This window comes from Leptinotarsa decemlineata, unplaced genomic scaffold, assembly GCF_025532065.1.
Source record: "Leptinotarsa decemlineata unplaced genomic scaffold, Ldec_3_MD MMD2_tig00000882_RagTag_RagTag, whole genome shotgun sequence".
Lineage (NCBI taxonomy): Eukaryota > Metazoa > Arthropoda > Insecta > Coleoptera > Chrysomelidae > Leptinotarsa > Leptinotarsa decemlineata.
Genome location: NW_027412556.1, coordinates 8,674,881 through 8,693,594, shown reverse-complemented (window position 1 = coordinate 8,693,594; position 18,714 = coordinate 8,674,881). Strand labels below are relative to the sequence as shown.

General features: G+C 35.8%; 2 protein-coding genes across 2 annotated transcripts; both read right to left on the bottom strand.

Moving 5' to 3' along the window:
- Positions 1-1,525: 1,525 nt before the first annotated feature.
- Positions 1,526-9,478, bottom strand: LOC111510529 (trypsin-3). Its single transcript, XM_023166447.2, has 4 exons — positions 9,322-9,478; positions 7,072-7,345; positions 4,257-4,474; positions 1,526-2,215 (listed from the first exon to the last, which is right to left on the bottom strand). The coding sequence occupies exons 1-4, from the start codon at positions 9,368-9,370 to the stop codon at positions 1,560-1,562; spliced, it is 1,197 nt and encodes a 398-aa protein (XP_023022215.2). The 5' UTR covers positions 9,371-9,478; the 3' UTR covers positions 1,526-1,559.
- Positions 9,479-11,609: 2,131 nt separating this feature from the next.
- LOC111510531 (chymotrypsin-1) lies at positions 11,610-17,205 on the bottom strand. Its single transcript, XM_023166449.2, has 4 exons — positions 17,055-17,205; positions 14,513-14,798; positions 12,654-12,871; positions 11,610-12,386 (listed from the first exon to the last, which is right to left on the bottom strand). Exons 1-4 carry the CDS (start codon positions 17,101-17,103, stop codon positions 11,671-11,673), a joined length of 1,269 nt encoding a protein of 422 aa, XP_023022217.2. The 5' UTR covers positions 17,104-17,205; the 3' UTR covers positions 11,610-11,670.
- Positions 17,206-18,714: the final 1,509 nt, after the last annotated feature.

The following is an 18,714-nucleotide window of genomic DNA, read 5'->3' as shown; positions in this document are numbered from 1 at the left end:
TTTTCATAGTAATAATTCCTACGTCACTGGGATCAATGATTCAGATTCAGATTTGTGAACCAATATATATATATATAAAGACTTTTGATAAAAAATTCAAACTCGTTCATCGGGATTCAACTAGATAGGCGGATTTGAATTTTTCATGATTAGCATCGTCAAGCTTCATAACTGTGACTGTATTGGCTTATTTTTTCGAATGAAATGGCATTCCTTAGCAAGTACATGGAGAGTTGAGAGCTGTTGCGCATGATATTTCTAAGGCCTTTGACATTATGTGCCATGAGAGTTTGCTGGACAAATTTCGATGCTATGGCTTGCTGGATCATTTTTCTGTATGGTTCTCCAGCTTCATGAAAAAACGTTCCCTGCAAGTGGCCGTCGATGAATATCTCTCGAAAACTTTCACCATAAACTCTGATATTCCCCAGGAATCCATATTGTATCCAACCCTCTTTTTATTGTATATCAACGACTTATTGGAGAAAACTAAGAATCCCATATATTGCTTTGTTGACGACAGTACACTTGTCTGCCATTTGAATTCCAGGACATCGGCTGCGGATGCAGATCTTTACCGGCAGCAGTGGGTTGCATATCTCAATGAGGATCTAGAAGTAATTTCGAATTGGGGTGAAAGTTGTCAATTGCCTCAAAAACCCAGGCATCGGTTTTCTCCAAAAAGATAAATGTCTTCGAACCGGAAATGAATATTTCAGGACAGACGATCAGACGATTTTGTTTTCTGCTTCGTTAGTTGGGGGTTCAAATGGACGCCGATACGTCTTGGCACAATCATGTAGCTGAAATTGCAAAGGCTGCTTTTTGAAAGCTTGGAACATTGTTCCGAATCGGAAAACTGTACAAACCTCAGCAACTTTTGATGCTTCATGAAGCTCAGATCAGACACGAATATCACTTGTAATATTGATAGTCTGGAACATCAAAGGTGGGTTGGAGATTTGTCTCTGTTTTATAGATACTTCCACCAAAAGCTGTACATATCGGAAATACGCAACGGACTGTGCGTGTTCATCATTTTGAGTTTCTACTCAGCGCACCTGCAACTTCACTGTTTAAGAACTCTTTCGGGCAAATGTGTTCATGTAGAATGAACTTCCTCTGAACGTTTTTCCAAATGAATTGAGTCTCCAGCGATTTAAATCCAACGTGAATCCAGCAGTGCTTTTGTTTTGTCCTTAAAAAAGCCGGAGTACAATCACCGTATGAAACTGTGAGCATTTCAAGTATTTTTGAGCACTCAATTCCATTTTTCACACAGACCACATACAATGGATCGCGATAGCTATTGTATAACCAAACACGTGTTGAGGTTTTGTGAACTGTCTAGTCAAAATCTCACATCTTATAAAAATGTAGAGTGTAGAGATGTGTTGTCTTTCAGTAAGCTCTTTAATATAAATCACACACTGTATGAAAATGCTTGAGATAGCTATTGTATTTCATCGAATATCAACCGATTCCATCACATGAAAATAATGACATCGCAAATATATAGAAAAAATTTTCAATAACGTTCAATATTTAATATTCACAAATTATTCAATGTGTTCGATTGTGATATATGGGGTGATAAAAAAACTGTTGAATATGTCGATAGAAAAGCCGATTTCGGGTCGTTCTGGTGATTTGACGACAACGATGTTCATCCTTATTCTCTTGTTCTCAATATTTCCCTCATTCAGCGGATCATTGGTAACGGCATCTGAAGATTCTATTTCATAATCACTTTGCTTCAATGTAACTTCTTCACCAAATTCAAATTCCTGCTCGGTTTGGTTTTCCTCACTTCCATTGTTCCAGATTCTGTATGATAATCTATAAGACTCTATAGTGTATTTTGGACTCGTTACATTGTTGTCGACATCAGATGCATTGAGCTTGTTGAATATTATTTCCACGTCAAATATAGGATCCTCAATAGGCTTCTCAGCAACAAATAATTCTGGAATGTGGCTCTTGATGAATTTGACGTAATGTGGTACTCTTGCATAGACGGATGATAGAAAGCTACATTTTTTATTTCTCAAATATCGGCCTTGTAGGATGATTCCAGCTAATTTGTTTCTCACTACCAGAGGTCCTCCGTCATCTCTCAAGCCTGCTCCATTGAAAGAAATTCCATTCCCGGAGCACAAATGAATTTCAGGATCGAATTCTACACAACTCTGGTTCATCGACATTCTGGAGCATTCTGAAAAAAAAAAATTACTGATAGTTCGGTGAAGGGTTGTTTTAGCGTTCAAGGGTAATGAATAATAAAAAAGGTTTCATTAGTAGTCTGTCATATGGATCAATCAACCAACAATCAGACAGCTATACAAAAAACCTAGGTTTGATAATCATAACGAACGTTTTCAAGGATTCAAACTTTCATCCAGAAAGCTACATTATGATGTGTGGCGGGTTGGTTGTCCTTGTTCATCTTTTACTGCCTGAACCACTGTGCAAGCTGTTTTTGTTTGGCGAGTACATTGGCTTGGAACACACCGGCTATCGAATGCCTGCTTCCACGTAGCCCCGCTGGATACGGGAATGACAGAATCACTTGTGGTTCTGTTATTTCCTAACTGAATGGCACCCCAACGATAACTAAATCCTAAGGAGTGTGTATCTGTGCCGAAATGAAGGATGACACTGAGCCTATCAGCTGTCTCTACGGAACCCTCGAGATACTGGACGCCCTCTCGTCGTAGCATCGCCATGTCACGCTAATGCGGGGCTCTGCCGTCACTGACCTTCTTTCCCTAGGTACTCGTGGGTCTTTTATGGACAGAGTGAGAGCGAGTCTACAGAGGAGATGGATGTCGAGTTTACGACTTTAACTGACCTCCCTGTAAATTTAGTTCAGGAGCGAGAGCTTCCCAACTCCCCAACTCCTGATCCAATAACTGAACCTTGAAAAAAGGTTTGGTGGTGCAGCCAGGAAACGACTGAGTCGTTTTCTCGAGAGCGGGGTACCTTATGAAACCGCCTTGCACCAAATTCTTGACCTTCTTATACAGAATCTGTCTCAGGTAGAGGAACAAACTTCCCATGAGCAAGTTAGCAAACGTTTGCGCTCAAATGATGATTCACCAAAACCAGAGGCGAAAAAGTCCTGTACGGTTGAATATAAAGCATCGCCAGGTATAGCTGTCGTGCAGAAACCCTCATATGGAAAGGTTGTCGCGGGTATCAAGGTGGGAATCTTGCACCTTGACTATCTGACTAACTCATTAACGATGAAACAGCAGAGCATATACTTTGTGCCTGCCTCGCTGGGGACCATACTAACTAATTGGCTTCGTTACGAAGTTGGTTTTATTTGGTTGAGTGTAAATATGAATGAGCCACAATAAATCCTTGCGGGTTGCGGTGGAGTGTCGAATAGACCCACTAACTCAGGACCTAACCTAACCTAGCGGATCTGGAAAATATACAAACTGAATAGAAAATATGATCGTCTCATTGGAAAAATCTACTGATTTAACACATATTCAACCCTACATTCAGAGCGATTATACTTGATAATGGTGAAGAACTTGAACCAAGATTTTTTTTTGAGAGTTGATATCAGGTCTCTTCTCTTGTTTGAGGTTGCCTTGATGTCTGTAACCTAAAACAGGCCACTGTTTTTACAGGTAGTGTTTCTACAGCTCCTCTACTTGACCTGATTGTCATTATTCAAAAATCGAAAACACATATTTGGTCAACTATTTCTTTCCTATTTATCATCACCTCAGCAAATTTCAGGAAGTTTAACGTTATGTCACGAATTTTTCGTCGGCATGTGTAATTCAATAATCCTTGATATTTGTTTCAGTAGTATAATGATCAACCTTACAATATATTACCAAAACGTTATTTCAACTCCTTACACGTGTTTCGATCACGAAGTGATCATCTTCAAAAGGATGATCAAACTAACTAGTTCAATATTCCTCAAGCACTTGAGGAAGCTATTGTATAACGAAACACGTGCCGCGGTTTTTGTAAAACCCTTTATAGTGAAAATCATACAATTATCTGTATTAATGAGTTTTAATATGGATTTTCATCGAGTATCAGCCAGTTCTATTCAATTTACTGATAGTTTGGTGACGGGATATTTCAGTGTTCAAACAGAACACGTGTCGTGGTTTCGTAAACCTTGTACACTTAGTTAGTTGAGTAATATTCAAGTTGTGAACGGATTAGTTAGTTAGTATGTATTATTCCTGAAGAAGGGATTGTCTAGTGAATTACATACTCACCATCATCTTTCATCAGTTTAACTGATCCTGAAAACAGTATATTCGATAACATCGATTGCTCATTTGTGCCCCACCCCGAGATGGTTCCCATTTCGTGAAACTCAGTCATTTCCTTCAACTGTTCTTCTGTGATGAGAGAAATTGGTGATACCCCATCATTGAGCTCGAGTTCTTCTTCAAGACGAAGGAGAGCTACATCATGCCTGAGAGATCTGGTCCTGGAATCAAATTTGTTTCAATTCAAAAAAATATCGAAGAAATATTCATTTTCCTATGACTAGTAAATTATATAACCGTTTCTTGTTGTTACTACAACATTTTTCCTTAGCATCAAACTTGAAACTCAATGACAAATTTGGACCAGAAGTTTTTGAATTCTTTTAAACCACTAAATTTTCAAACTATTTAAAATCGAATGAATTGACTTAAAAGGAAATGTTTTTGAATGCTCCTTTCAGGTCTCTTCCAATAGTATTGCTTTGTTTCAAAATTCGGGCTGGAAGTCATGGTCGAATATATCATGAAGTATTAAACGTTTCGTTCACTACTACGGGAGAAATTACCGGTTGAATATAAGTCGAAGTCTCAGCAATGAGTATTTCACTTCCCGGTAAGTGTAGCTAGGAATCCAGACCAGAGACAATAGTGAATTGTGGAGATATTGTGGAGAGTTTTTTCTGATGTTGGTAGATTCAACTGATCTCATCTCTCGTCTCTCTCTCATTCTTTGAAGTGAAGGAGAAATAGCATTGATTATAAGCGTCTCTGTTTTTTCTTGAAGTATATATTCTTTTGAGGATCTCTTTTGATGCAGACCTGTTTTTTATCTATACTTTTCTTGGTGTTTGAAAATATTATAAATTCATGCTACTCAACAAGTAGTATTCCACAGCAATGGAAAGAGTCTATAGTTACACCTATTTTCAAATCAGGTAACCCTAGTTTACTACATAATTACAGACCAATATCTAAAATTATTAATTTTGCAAAACTATTTGAACAATCTCTTAAAAAAAGACTCGTCTCATTTTTTTGAGAAAAATAACATTATTAATGATGGAAAATTTGGATTTATTAAAAATTCAAATACCGAAATTGATTTGAATGACCTCCTTCATAAAATTATCACCGACATGGATAGATCTTCCAAATGCCTGGCAATATTTCTAGACATAGCGAAGGCCTTTGACACAATATCGCATAATATACTGATAGAAAAACTCCAGAACTACGGTATAAAAGAGCAGGCACTGAATCTAATAGTAAACTATCTCTCCAACAGATCACAGAAAGTTGAAGTGGGAGATGCAGTAAGTGAATCACTTAATATCACTGTTGGTGTTCCACAGAGGACAGTACAGGGTCCAATATTGTTCCTAGTGTACATCAACAACAAGATTTTCAAGGACATCTTGTTTGTTATGCTGATGATAGGGTTTTAGTTTTTACAGAGAAATCTTGGGACCAAGCTTACCATACTGCTGAAAACGGCATCAAGAAAGTTAAAAAGTAGATGAACTAGCATCTGTTAAACCTAAACTTAAAGAAAACTGAATATATTTCATTCTGTCTAACTGACCACGGTCAAACAACTACAGGGGTTATGAAGTTACATAATCATGTATGTTTGGCACCACTAGTTTACACATGCCCATCTGTGGAGAGAACTGATTCCATTAAATATCTTTGAGTCATTGTTGACAAATACGAACAAATGGTACGAACATATTACTTTCGTCGTCGTTAATATATCTCTTCGAAATATATTAAACAAAAAAAATGTAATAATCTTTCATACTTCTATGGTAGAATCAATTATAAGATACTGCATTATCTCTTGGGGAGACAATTTAAATTCGACAATAAAAACACAAAACACAATTTTAAAAATAGTTCTGTAGAAAAACAGAAACTACTCTACCAATCTTTTGTATGAGGAAACAAAAATATTCAATGTAAGATCTCTTTACATTTATCGTTGCTTAATGTGGTTTCAAACGAATTGTCAAAAATGTTTGCTACAAAATTCCCGAACAACAAGAGGTGTTACAAATACACAATTTACAGTTCTCTTAATGCATTAAACTTTGACTCAAAAATCAGTTAATTTTTATGGACCCAAATTATATAACCTTCTCCCAAATAATATAAAAAAGTGACATAAGATTCAAAAAAGAAGTAAATTTTTTAATGGAAAATTACAATATTTTCAATATATTCCAAGTAAACAGTAATTTCCCAATTACTAACCCTCACAAAAACACCCATAGGTTGTAAACTATAGGTACGCCTGTTTTAAACGGGAACATTAGTCTATCAATTGTTCCACTCCTCTCATACCCAAGTATTATGAAAGCCTAAGATGTGTATAAAACAAGTAAATCGGACACATTCTATGTACAACTAATCTTATTTCTGCTCCAGGATGTATTGTTAGAATAGGAATATGATCCTTCAAAAGATAACTTTCAGAAGACAGGCATTGAGTTGCCTAACTGAAACTATCACTGGAGGAATAATATTAAACAAAATGTAAAGAAAATATTAAACAAAATGTAAAAAACGTAAAAATGTATTTCCAATAACCTGAATTGAATAAATTGAAAAATTGAATTATATATTTTGAATTTTTTAAAACATTCAATCAACTGCACAAAATTCTTCGGTATGTTGAAAATGACGATGAAATAGGTACCTGTAGTTTGACACATTTCCCACTTTCATTTCATTCTGGGGCAAGCAAAATTGTTCACATGGTTAACTTCATCCCTTGGGAAAAGTGTTTATTTTGAATTGAATTTAATAATGATCTTACTTGTGGTCATACTCAGGATGAACTATCACTTCCTTTACAATCGACGTCTGTGCTTCATCGCCTGGCACCATCAAATCCACCAGGCCTGCGAACACTTCAAGGCCTGTTTTATTCACCACACAGTGTGCAGCTGTAATGATCCAGCTTTTGCTGAGTATCGATCCACCACAGAGGTGTATATTAGCAAACATGACTGATGCTATATATGGAACATCTTCAATTTCGGATTCATGACCTCCATAAATCCTGAGACTCTCGTCAGCCTTGGATTGTCCTGAAACAAAGAAATCGAAACGAGTGAAATCATAGAAAATTTGCAAAATTGCAGAAGAGATACGTTTTTTTTCACTTGTTTCTTGGGACTCTGGATTTTGAAACCCAAAATTACGACTTGCGAGAGGGTTTTCCTTTGTGTTTCGATCTGGAAGTATCTTATATGCATGATCCATAAGTCTTTGTATAGACGGCAGTTTGAAATTGATTGTTTTTCTTCTTTCTTTGAAAGTTTTCCCAAATTTTTTTGTATATTCCTTGGAGAAGTGGTAGTCAGAAAAAATCTTACACAAAAACTAATCCTATCCAAAGAGTACTTATTTCAATTTAAACACATTCTGACTCACACTCGATTCAGTACAGAATTTTTCAGCTAGCAAGTTTTTGAAAATTGTAATAATAATTCAATAAATTTCAAATGCCAAAATTCCAATGAAACAATCCATTTTACGAAATTATCAAAAAATTCTGGATAATTAAAGATGGTGTGAAGGCAATTTTTCAGACGAATCATTTATACTCATGAATATTCATATTCAGTTAACCTTCAGCTATTTTTCTTCCCCTCTTTTTTCTGTCTATTTTCTGTTCTCCTCATTCTTGGCATTTATGGGATTTTCACTGCCCTGAAATGGAAAACTTTTCAAAATAAATCGCAAATGAATAACTTTTTCCAGAAAGTACTGCGATTGGATAAAATCCAGATAGGGATTCATCAAACTCGTCAGTGATACTCCTTTCAATAGATTTTTCCTATACATTTGAAAAAATATATGAATTGAAAATGGAAATAAATTTTTTCGTGATTCATCTACAATCGTCTAAATTAAAAAAAAAATCTTTTACACAGTATATTGGATGTTGGGAGTTTTATTTGGCATGAAGTTTTTTTCACAGGAGAATAAGCCATGTTTGTTTGAGACTCTAATGTTGAATATAGAACCAGAAGGAAAGTGAGACATCACATAAAAAGAGGTTTTTTGTTGTTGTAATGGTTTTAGTCACTGGTTTATTTAAATTGTTGGAACTCTTTCATTTATAAAGTCTTTGAGATGATTATGATGATCTCCAATAACCTTTTTGATAAGAACAATTTCATTTTCAAAATTTCAACAGCCAGCTTACTGTGTATGAGGAAAGGATCATACAATTTGGAAAAAAAAATTGAATCAACGTCTTTACAATTGTGGACATTTTCACAGAGATGGACAGAGATGGCGGTCAAAACGTCATTCAAAGAAAGTATATTTTCTTTGCAAAATTCATATATTTTGTGAGTGTTTTGAAGAAATTCATTATATCACTGATAAGATGAATGATTCACAATCTGGATTTTATCCTAAAACAGTAACATTTCTGTTAAATTCAGTTGTCTGCTTTTCTTATGTGATTTACTTTTGAAGGTTTTTTTATTTCAGAGGTGTACCTTTTTCAACCTGAATTCAAGAGGGTATTCCTGAACCTAGGTGAAAAAACTGTTTTCAGTTAAAGGAAAACTGAACTTTTGTTTTCATTTTCCAATGGAACATAATACTAAGAGGACTGAACTAGAATTTGGAGAAGTTCGCAATATATAGACACTCATAATCAAGCAAAAAATGGCCAACTCGCGCCAAACGGTCATCTCTCGCTGAACCGGAAAGAAGACATGAATGGAAGTACTACACATTTTTGAGTCATCACCCGAAGATGATTGTGGATACCAACAATCGAAACGTCGTGAAGAAACTTTGCTTGGAATCTTAACATTTAATTTTTTTGTACATTTGTTCTATTTTTTGCTCAATATAATTTTTATTTTCAACTGTTTTTTTAATTTTTCATGTATATTGTTTCTTCTAGGGATTTCAAATCATTTTATATGATATTAGACAATAGTATTCCGAACTGATGAAATTTGTCTCTAGGTGTATCTGCATTCAACTCCTAAATGTATGGAACTATTCCAGTGAGAAGGATAAAATAACTAAAACTTACCCTGAAAATAAAAAAATGATAAAATCACGTTCAGAACTGATAATTTCATGTCTATGTCAGTTAATAACTATTTTGCCTCCCTGTCGATTCATTTTTATATAGATTTGCCGCAGGAAAAAGTAATTATATGACAGGTTTTATGACTTCTATTGTTCCCAATTTATATCGATCGCTGGTACTGAGTTACATTAAATTTCAAATCAACCGAATATCAATTTGCGAAATGAAAATGTATGGGTTTTTACATATCGGATATTTTTATGACTGTGGAATTTATCAATTCAGTATAACTGTGAGTAGAATATCTAAAAAAACCTGGCAAACTAGTTGCTGCAGTTACAGCTGAATATGAGAGAAGAAGAGAATTAGGGTTAAAAGTATCCATAGGATAATTCTTACTCCTTTTTGAATCCTGAATTACTTTCCTAGGATACATTTCCTCAGTATTCTGATTCAATCATTTACCTGGAACTTTTTCGAAACAACTTTTCTCAAATCGAAGAGTCGGTGTAGGCAGAATTGGAATATGATGTGAAATGAATGTGTTGAACATACTTTTTCCACACTAGAACAAAAGTACTTGCACGTTTCGATAAATAAGGTATCATCAGGAAATTAGTCAAAGTGAGTCCTATAACTACGTTGGAGCTCTGGATGAGACATCATCTTTCATAATAATGTTTATTGGATGTGTCAATAAATCAGTTCTCATGATCGTTAATAAATGTTTTTCATTGTATTCTAATTCATGACTACTTGATAAAATACTCCATATTTTCCTGGTGTTCACCTGTAACTATCACGTGATAGAATAAACAACGAGATGGTTGAAATTGCATCTTTACAGCTATGTATAGATCTCATTCCATAGTTTTCTATTTCTCAACTCTCAAAGACGTCTAAGAACACGTTGTGATATATCGGCCTTAAAAATTTCAAGCTTTTCCTACTCACTCTATGGTGTTCTCTAAGGCATGCTAAGAGACACCAGACTTGTCTGATCTATGAGGGACCTATGAATTGTGTGCGGAGAGATTGGTAGAACCCAACCTCATACACAAGTCAATAAAAATATTCTCGAACAGTCAAGCGTTGTTCGTCTAAATTGAAAGCAAACTGCCAAAAACGACTCTCTTCAATAGAAAGACTTAACAAATTGTCTCTGGTCTGTATTCCTGGCCATACTGTCCTGGAAGGCAATGAAGCTGCTGACTCCCTGGCAAAGGAGGGTGCTGCAAGCAGCTTCATCGGACCAGAACCTGTCATTGGCATCACTTTAGGCTTTGTCAAGCAAACATTGAACACCTGGATGGAAGAAAATTTATGAACTTCTGATAGAATCTTCCAAGATTGTTCACTTCTAGGCGTTTATTGACCCTTCAAAGCTTGAAACCAAACAGTTGTTGGACTACAGTAAGGATGAATTACGATATCATACGTTAGGAATCACACGTTACGAGGTAATATCTCGTTAATCCTTAGCTTGCACAAGTTCCGACTTCTGACGGTTGTTGTTCGTAGGGGTGCGACAGCTGTTTAATGGAAAAACAGATTTTTTCAAACAGATTTTCTCATAGGTCAGTGTCGTCTGGTTCATCATATGCAGAGACTCGGACTGTCGGAAGACAGTGTGTGTCACCTCAGTTTGGGAAATGATGAAACAGCCCCACTGCGGACCGAATCAGGTTTTTAGATTCCGACAGAGCCGCATTCTTATCATCTGACGTGAAAGACCACTCACCATACAAACTAATCGGCTCCGTTAAGAAGCTGGGTTTATTTGGGCGAGTGTGAACACGTGTGAACCACAATAAACCCTTGTGGGTTGCGGTGAAGGGTCGAATAGACCCACTAACTTTTGACCTCACCTAACCTATCTGGTATATGAAATTGAATATGTGCCTTGTGACGAATTATACCAGCCTGCTCAGTTTGACATACATACTTTTTGTTGCAAAACTCATATCTTATTTCGTAAATTCTAGCTTTTTTGCTTTGTTTTTTGGCTTCCAGGTATTTGTTGGGGTGTATGAGGTGAAGGTATAATACTATATTCCTACTATGTATACCTTACATTTTATGCAAGTAGGAATCCCATTTTTTGACAATATGTATGACAAATTCGAAAATTTTTGCAAACAATACTAAAAATAAATCGATTTTGACATAGTTATGAAAACATTTTCAATTTACATTCGACAGAGTAATTAAGAATCACTTCAGAAACCGTACAGCGAGGTGTTTAAATTTTAATTGTTACTCTAAGGAAGGAATTGACAATAGAAACATAAATAATCAATCCCGTTTAATGTTTCCCAATGTATTTATAATACGAACGAATTTCAGATCTCATTCAATTTTAGAGGAAAATGAAATATAATAGTCAAACGGCGAATTAGGTAATAACCTGAAACCAATGCCATCCGGAGAGTCCTCATGAGTTGTGAAAAATTGTATATTGAATATCAGTTTCTCGAAGTTCACAGACGTTTCATTCTCATGTTTCAAATTTCTGGAATATATGCTGTCATATTCATCTCCGTTTGTGTCGTTTGCGTAGATCTCCGATGTGGTTTCTGGAACCTCTTCTGTTGAACGTTCTGGAAAACCACCTGGTGACAAGTTGCAATCGTTTGTTATTTCTTCTCCTCTACTCCCAAAAAACCACATATTGTAATAAAATACGTAAGAGTGGCCCATTGCCGATGAACATACTGGGTATTGGAATTTATTGAGGAGCTGGAATGTCACCTCTACCTCTAGTAAACAGGGTTCTAAGGCAGTTGACTGTACTGGCTCCACTGTAGGTTCAGGAAAAGTCAAGTAAGCTCTGAGGAAATCAGTGTAGTTGGAAATTCTAGCATAAATAGAAGAAAGGTGGCATCTTTCTTGGGAGTGTTCATGCTCCCCGTGAAGAATTATTCCAGCCAGTTTGTGGTTAACAACTAAAGGACCTCCATCATCATAGAGACCAACTCCCTTTTCTTGTTTGGTTAGAGGGCCACTGCAAAGTTGAGCTTCTGGTTTGAATTCGTGACAGTCTGGTTTGATGTCGTCGAGACATTCTACAAAAAAAATATTATCGTTCAATAAGAAATTAATAGATGAAGCTTTGGAACATAATTATCAAATGTGTGTTTTGAAAATTATCCGAAGTTAAACGAAACAGGTATGAAACATATCAGAGAAAACAGATCCCAAACATTTGGTATACAGCATCTTCGCAAGGAGATAGATCATCGCTTTCCTAATCATTTCGTATTTTATTCTCAAAAAACACATAGATATTATTCGATTTTATGAAAATATGGAACTATGTAGGATATTCTCACCTTCATCACTCAATAATATAACTTCCGCTGTCCTCAGTATTTTGGAACGATAATAATTCTCACTATGTCCCCATCCAGATATAATTCCTACTCTCCTATGATTTATGGCATCCGAAAGTTCAGTTTCACTGATGATTTCAATGGGCTGTACGACATCGTTGAAGGTCAAATGTGTTGCGAGGAATAAAAGGGCAACATCGTTTTCTATTGTATCCAAGCTATAATTATAATTTAATTTTTCTTCAATAGTATATCGTAGTTTTCCTCAATATTATACTAATGTGGGTAATAGTTTTCAGTCCATATTGAGGAGAAAGTCTCCATATAATTTGAAAATCAGAATTTTTACATAGTGCAAAATAAAAAAAAACTCTTCATGCAAACTTTGATATGACTCTAGATATTTTCTATGATCCCAAAGGCATTCTGTTAGGTACAACATGGTTTTAGAATAGTAATGTTTTCTGTTCTTGCGAACAGAATGGAATTCATTGAACAAGAGACGGGAGCTTCAATATACGATGGCGGTAGAAATTTACTAGCAAGCTATCGGCTCAATCAATATATATCAGTCTCCCTGGAAAAAAATGTGTAATCCAGTAATTTCTGTATTGTATCTCGAACTTTTGTTCCTTGCCATTGAAATCAACGAATTGGTGGCCGTTTCTCACTTAGAGTATCGATGAACCTAAGAGAAGTTTCGATACTGGTCTGGAAATAACGTGAAGAACTGAAAAAGCTGGAAAATATTTGACTCTCAAATAATTTTAGGGATCATAATTAATGGTAAAGCTCATGAGTAGGTTTGTCATTTATTACAAATGCTATATTTCTGACCTGAATCAGTTGTCAGAATATCAGAATGATTCATGAAGGTAAAGAGATAAATATAATCTGAGAACATACATGGTGAAACAATGTTGGAACTGTTGACGAAAAAAAAATAGATTCAAGGGAGTAGGGATCGGTTTGGAACAATTACACTATACCCATTGCCACTTAGAAAGCATCTGAGTAGAATAGAAGTGTGTATCTAATGAAGATCTTCAGCGCGAACACGCAACGGAAATTATGTCACCGTTTTTTATGTCTCAGCGAATTTATTGGATCATATGAAGCATGTCATTTATGAGTAACCAAAGATTATCTTACAAATTTTGAAAAAATTTTACATTTGCTTGAGAATACAAATTTTTTGTGACAATAAACAGAGAGTGAGGTTATTTCTTCCATGAATAATCTTCTTCTACTTGTAATGATCAATAGTTTCGGGTATTTTGATGAGAAGCTAGGAATTGCAAAAATTAAAAGAATCGGTTAACATCAATAAAAACCTGTAGTGGAAATTCATACAGCTTTGCAAATATTGGATGCGCAGTAGATCAGCCGACGGACTACGGCGAGAGCTCATTAACTTCGAGGAGCTCGGGTAGTGATGACCATGTTAGTACAGTAAGTGGATAATTCACTATGTGTGATGAACTATGTTTGTATGTTGTATGTATGTTTTCTGATAGTGAACTGGAAAACAAGGTTCTCAGTGGACAAAGCAGAGAAATTGTGAACATAGTATCGAGATTCATGCAAGTGGAAACAACGGCAGATGAAACAGGATTTTTTTTTGCGAAGGTGAGGAGTAATAGTAATAATTAGCATCTTTGTGACCGATTTTGTATTTTAACTTTGAAGACAAACAGCTTTCTACGCTTAGGAAAATTCATAAAACTATCATACGATATATTGACTATCAGGGTATTCGACTACTCAGGGATGCTTGAAGACAATGTGAAACTATAAAGAAGAATTTCGACTTATGAAAAAACAAATATTTTGAAGTCTTGTCATGGAAAATGTCTCACCTGTAATCATAATCAGGATGGATGATGACTTCCTCCACATCTGCAACTTGAACATCACCATCATTTTTTCTATTCAAATGAATTAGGCCTGCATAGACTTTCAAATCTGTTTTGTTGGCAACACAATGTGCAGCGGTGACAATCCACTGACTATCTAGAATGGAGCCACTGCATATTTGTTGGTCGCCAATTTCAATCGAAACTATGTAAGGTACTTCTTCTCTGAGAGCAGAACGGCCATCAAATATTCTTGGGGATATAAAAGTTGAAGAAGGTAGGAAGCATTCTGAAATGAACACTGAATTAAATAATTGTTGTAACAATATACTATTGAAGTGATTCCGTCAACTTCTCTATTCATATGTGAAGAAAAGGCAATCAAAAACTAATATTTTCTGGAAAAATTGAAACATACAGGACATCTCATCTGCAACTACTACACAAAATATCTCCGAAATTGAAAAACATGATATTCCAATTCTGCTAACGCTAGTGATAATAATTATGATGCTGTGGATTTTCGGTGCTGATAACTTCCAAATATGGTGCATCCGATGTAACATTGAATTTGAAAACAGAAATATCTGGCGATGACCAGGAAATGTCCGGAGTAATTGTGTTCTGCGAGTCTTGGCCTACATCTGCCGATATAAAGGAGATGTCTCCCAGAGACCTCTCCACCTTCCAGGAAAGGACAGAATGGACGATGACCTAGGAGGAAAACTTCTTGGGAGGATGTACAATGGTTCACATCTGGGTCAAAGTGTCTGGCTTCTTCAAAAGTTGTTTCATCTTGATTATTCCCCAATGACTGGTGGTTTCTACTGACTAGTCATCTTGGTTTCAATCAGGTCGGAGCCCAGCTTCCTTACCTTTTTTGCTGATATATGTCGAAGAAGGACAAATGGGTTCATGACTGAGGAGATGTTGGCGGTATGAGGTCCTCAGACATCAGTGCCGCCCTTCACGGGGTACCCCTACCTGGCTGGGGAGGGATGGATGAAAAATCTGTTCGTCATTTAACGGGGGACATGAGGGCCTCTATCGACAGAGTGTCGGGGCCTTCTATATCGGGAGGGGTCGTCTACAGCATAATCTATAGCTTCCCTAACTAACGCTGGAGATTTTTTGTTCGTAGGTGTTGTATTTATGTTGACTCGGATAGTCCGCCCCTCTTGGTGATGCGTTGCTATTGGCCGACGTGTTATTACCTGTTGATGCGCTGTTGCTACGCGCCTCCTCTTTTCTGTTGTAGTTTTCCGTATGTTCATGGATTTCTATGGCTTCCCCTACAAGCCGAATGTGGTATCCATGATCGAGTGCAAGTAGTTTCACATCTTCAAACAGTATCCTTCACTAAGCTCTACTGCCGATTACTCTATTTGACCTAATTTACAGTATTTTCGATGCTCATTCAGTATTGCACTCATGGATATTTTGGTGGTATCGATATAAACTTTTCCACAGGTGCGGAAGATTAGTTTTCTAGCTGGTCGATGAAGATCGTAACCAACACTGGTAGAGAAATGGACGTATTAGCATTTATGAAAAATTCAATAAAGAACAAAATGTTTCTACTCGTATTGTCATTGTCAAAACACATGAAATTATTTCATGAGTTTCAGGTTAACATAATAATTTCACTCGATCAGGATCGCCTGTAAACATGGAGAATTGCATTTTTCAATAACACTGTCAGCCGAAATCGATTTGAGGTTCAAACTATGAAAAACTGTCGAAAAGTTATACGGCGTATCAAACAATATTATAGGCGATGTCAAAGCTAATTGTTGAGCAGTGATTTCTGAGTTCAAATGCCTGATGCTTCTTCTACAAATGTGATAAACTTGATCAAAAACGGTGAAGTGAGAAAATAAGTATAGACGTCGTAATTAGTCGGATGGTAGCCAGTCGGTTCGACGTTGGTGCTTCGTTCACTTACTCAAAACGACTGCCGTCTTGGTCGCTGGTTCAAGCCCTAGGCTGAACGATTGATTTTCACTTGCTATCGTCCAGCCCGTTTTAGGAATCACACGTTAAAAGGTAAGACCTTGTTAGTAGGGGTGCGACAACTGGTCAACGGAAAAGCGGATTTAGTGGTATGTGAGGACAGATAGAACGCATGTCTGATTATTCCTTAAGAAAGATCAGACAATATATTTCTTTTGACAGTTATTAGAGAATGCAGATTACAAAAATTTGAATTGTTGGCATGTACCAACATACAAATTTATATTTATATGAAAGTAGCTGTTTCAGGAGGACTTTCTTTCAGTTTGTGTCTGAAAGTTACTACTTTGCATGATCTGCACATCCATGTATAGAGTTACTTATTTTCAAATTTGATTACTTCCTTCCTTTCTTTGGAAGATTCCCTCATCCTTTTTTTTGTATCAAGATGAGGTAGTAGAAAGCCAAAAACTTTTTTTCCCAAAAAAAAAATAAAAACAAATTTATATGTCTACAAACTATGAAGCTTCGGAAATTTTGAGAATTCGAGAGACAATTTATAAGAAAATAATGAAAATGATTAAAAACTCACCAGAAAAGAAAATCAAAGCAAAAAACACGTTTGAAAGCGTTTTCCTCATTTTCGCAGTTTACTGATTTTGAAAAAATTTCCATTTTTATATACAATTGTTTATCAAACATATATACATAGATTTTGTTGTCACGAATCACGAACAAATGAATTTTTATATCCTAGTAATTTTCAGCACTTAATACTTTATTATCCTGATAGCTATGAAATAGGTCGTGTTACATAAAACCATGCAAATCAGTTTTATGATTTCGTAAAAGTGATATTATTTTGAAAGAGTTTCATGACTACATGAAAGAGATATCATTTCAATGGTATGGAAAAAATTCTGAAAGACAATAATTCTTGATAATTTCACGATGACCATTTTTGGGACAATGAAGGACGTCAAATTTTCCGTTACCATTTTCTGAGTTCTCCAGGATGTCCTAGGACAAAACAGGAATTATGGGGGATGAATTGGGTATTAAATATTACTAAAACGAAGACATCCTTCAGCTGTCAAAAAGATAAAACACGGATCTCATCAAGTTATATCTAAGTCTACTAAAAAATTAAGCATAGAATATCTGGAAGTGTAAATTGAGAGTGGATCATTTCTAGAAGATATTGATTTTTGGAAAAGAAGGGTTTATCCCTTCTAGAATTTGTTTCTTTCCATACTACGAAGAACTGGTCAATTGAGTTTGTCGCAATGCTTGGAATCCTTCACAAGAGAGGAAAGTCTGGACGGAGATGAGAAACTGTCATATTCGGAGTGCAAGGAAAGAATAAAATACACAAAATCCCTATCGATCAGATATGAGCAATTATGCAGCAAGCTATGTAGCTCCTTATCGGTATATTCTATATGTACTTTCGAATCTCAGCGGGACTACTTTCAGCGGACATTGCACAACTAACTGTAGACACACCTACACTGACACGTGGCACGAGTATAACCATTCACACGTGTTACCGATTCTTTCAAAATCACCTGTTAGTGAAGAGGCATGCGTCCTTTTCTATGAAAAGGAGAAAATGAAGTCACATCTCTTGTACCAATATATGTGATATTTATATTCAGTTTGACGTCTGAAATTTCAGTGCAAGAAATTATCAGTGTGTATTCACTGAATGGATACTTCGAGATATTCTATGTTTATAAAAGATCGCCGAACAAAGATCTTGGAAGAAGCGGAAGCATTATAATCCCGATAGTTCCTGAAATTCCAGTTGGAGTTTCCATGTTAAATGATCTGATATAAACATGTAATGTTTCTTGGGAATAAAGCATCACTATCTATATATATATATATATATATATATATATATATATATATATTAATTCATTCCAGTATCAGTATTTTTGTGATAATGTTTTTCTCTAACATAGTAATATCTCTTTGTCGTTTAACTTTTGGCTGAAAGTTTACATCCGTTTGTTCAATGATCATTGTCATTGTGGAGTTGTTCACTATTTTCGAAACGAAAATTGTACGAATCTCTCACTCTTATAGATATTTATAGAAATATTGATATCCAGTGACGAAATTGGAGAAATCGATAGGGTAGCGAAAGAAGTTAGACCCCAATTTATCGGTCGAAAACGTTTATTTTCCCTTTATGTTGGTAAGTTAGTATTACATGTGTTTCATGTTGTTCCCTGCTGTAGGCAAAT

Bases quoted from the DNA above. Each gene is read 5' to 3' on its own strand.
- LOC111510529 (XM_023166447.2), bottom strand. From the start codon at position 9,370: ATGAAATTATCAGTTCTGAACGTGATTTTATCATTTTTTTATTTTCAG. The intron at 7,346-9,321 runs GTAAGTTTTAGT...TCTTTGTTTCAG, and splicing joins ATCATTTTTTTATTTTCAGG to GACAATCCAAGGCTGACGAG. The intron at 2,216-4,256 runs GTGAGTATGTAA...TTTTTTTTTCAG, and splicing joins TAAACTGATGAAAGATGATG to AATGCTCCAGAATGTCGATG.
- LOC111510531 (XM_023166449.2), bottom strand. From the start codon at position 17,103: ATGAGGAAAACGCTTTCAAACGTGTTTTTTGCTTTGATTTTCTTTTCT. The intron at 14,799-17,054 runs GTGAGTTTTTAA...TGTTCATTTCAG, and splicing joins TGCTTTGATTTTCTTTTCTG to AATGCTTCCTACCTTCTTCA. The intron at 12,387-12,653 runs GTGAGAATATCC...TTTTTTTTGTAG, and splicing joins TATATTATTGAGTGATGAAG to AATGTCTCGACGACATCAAA.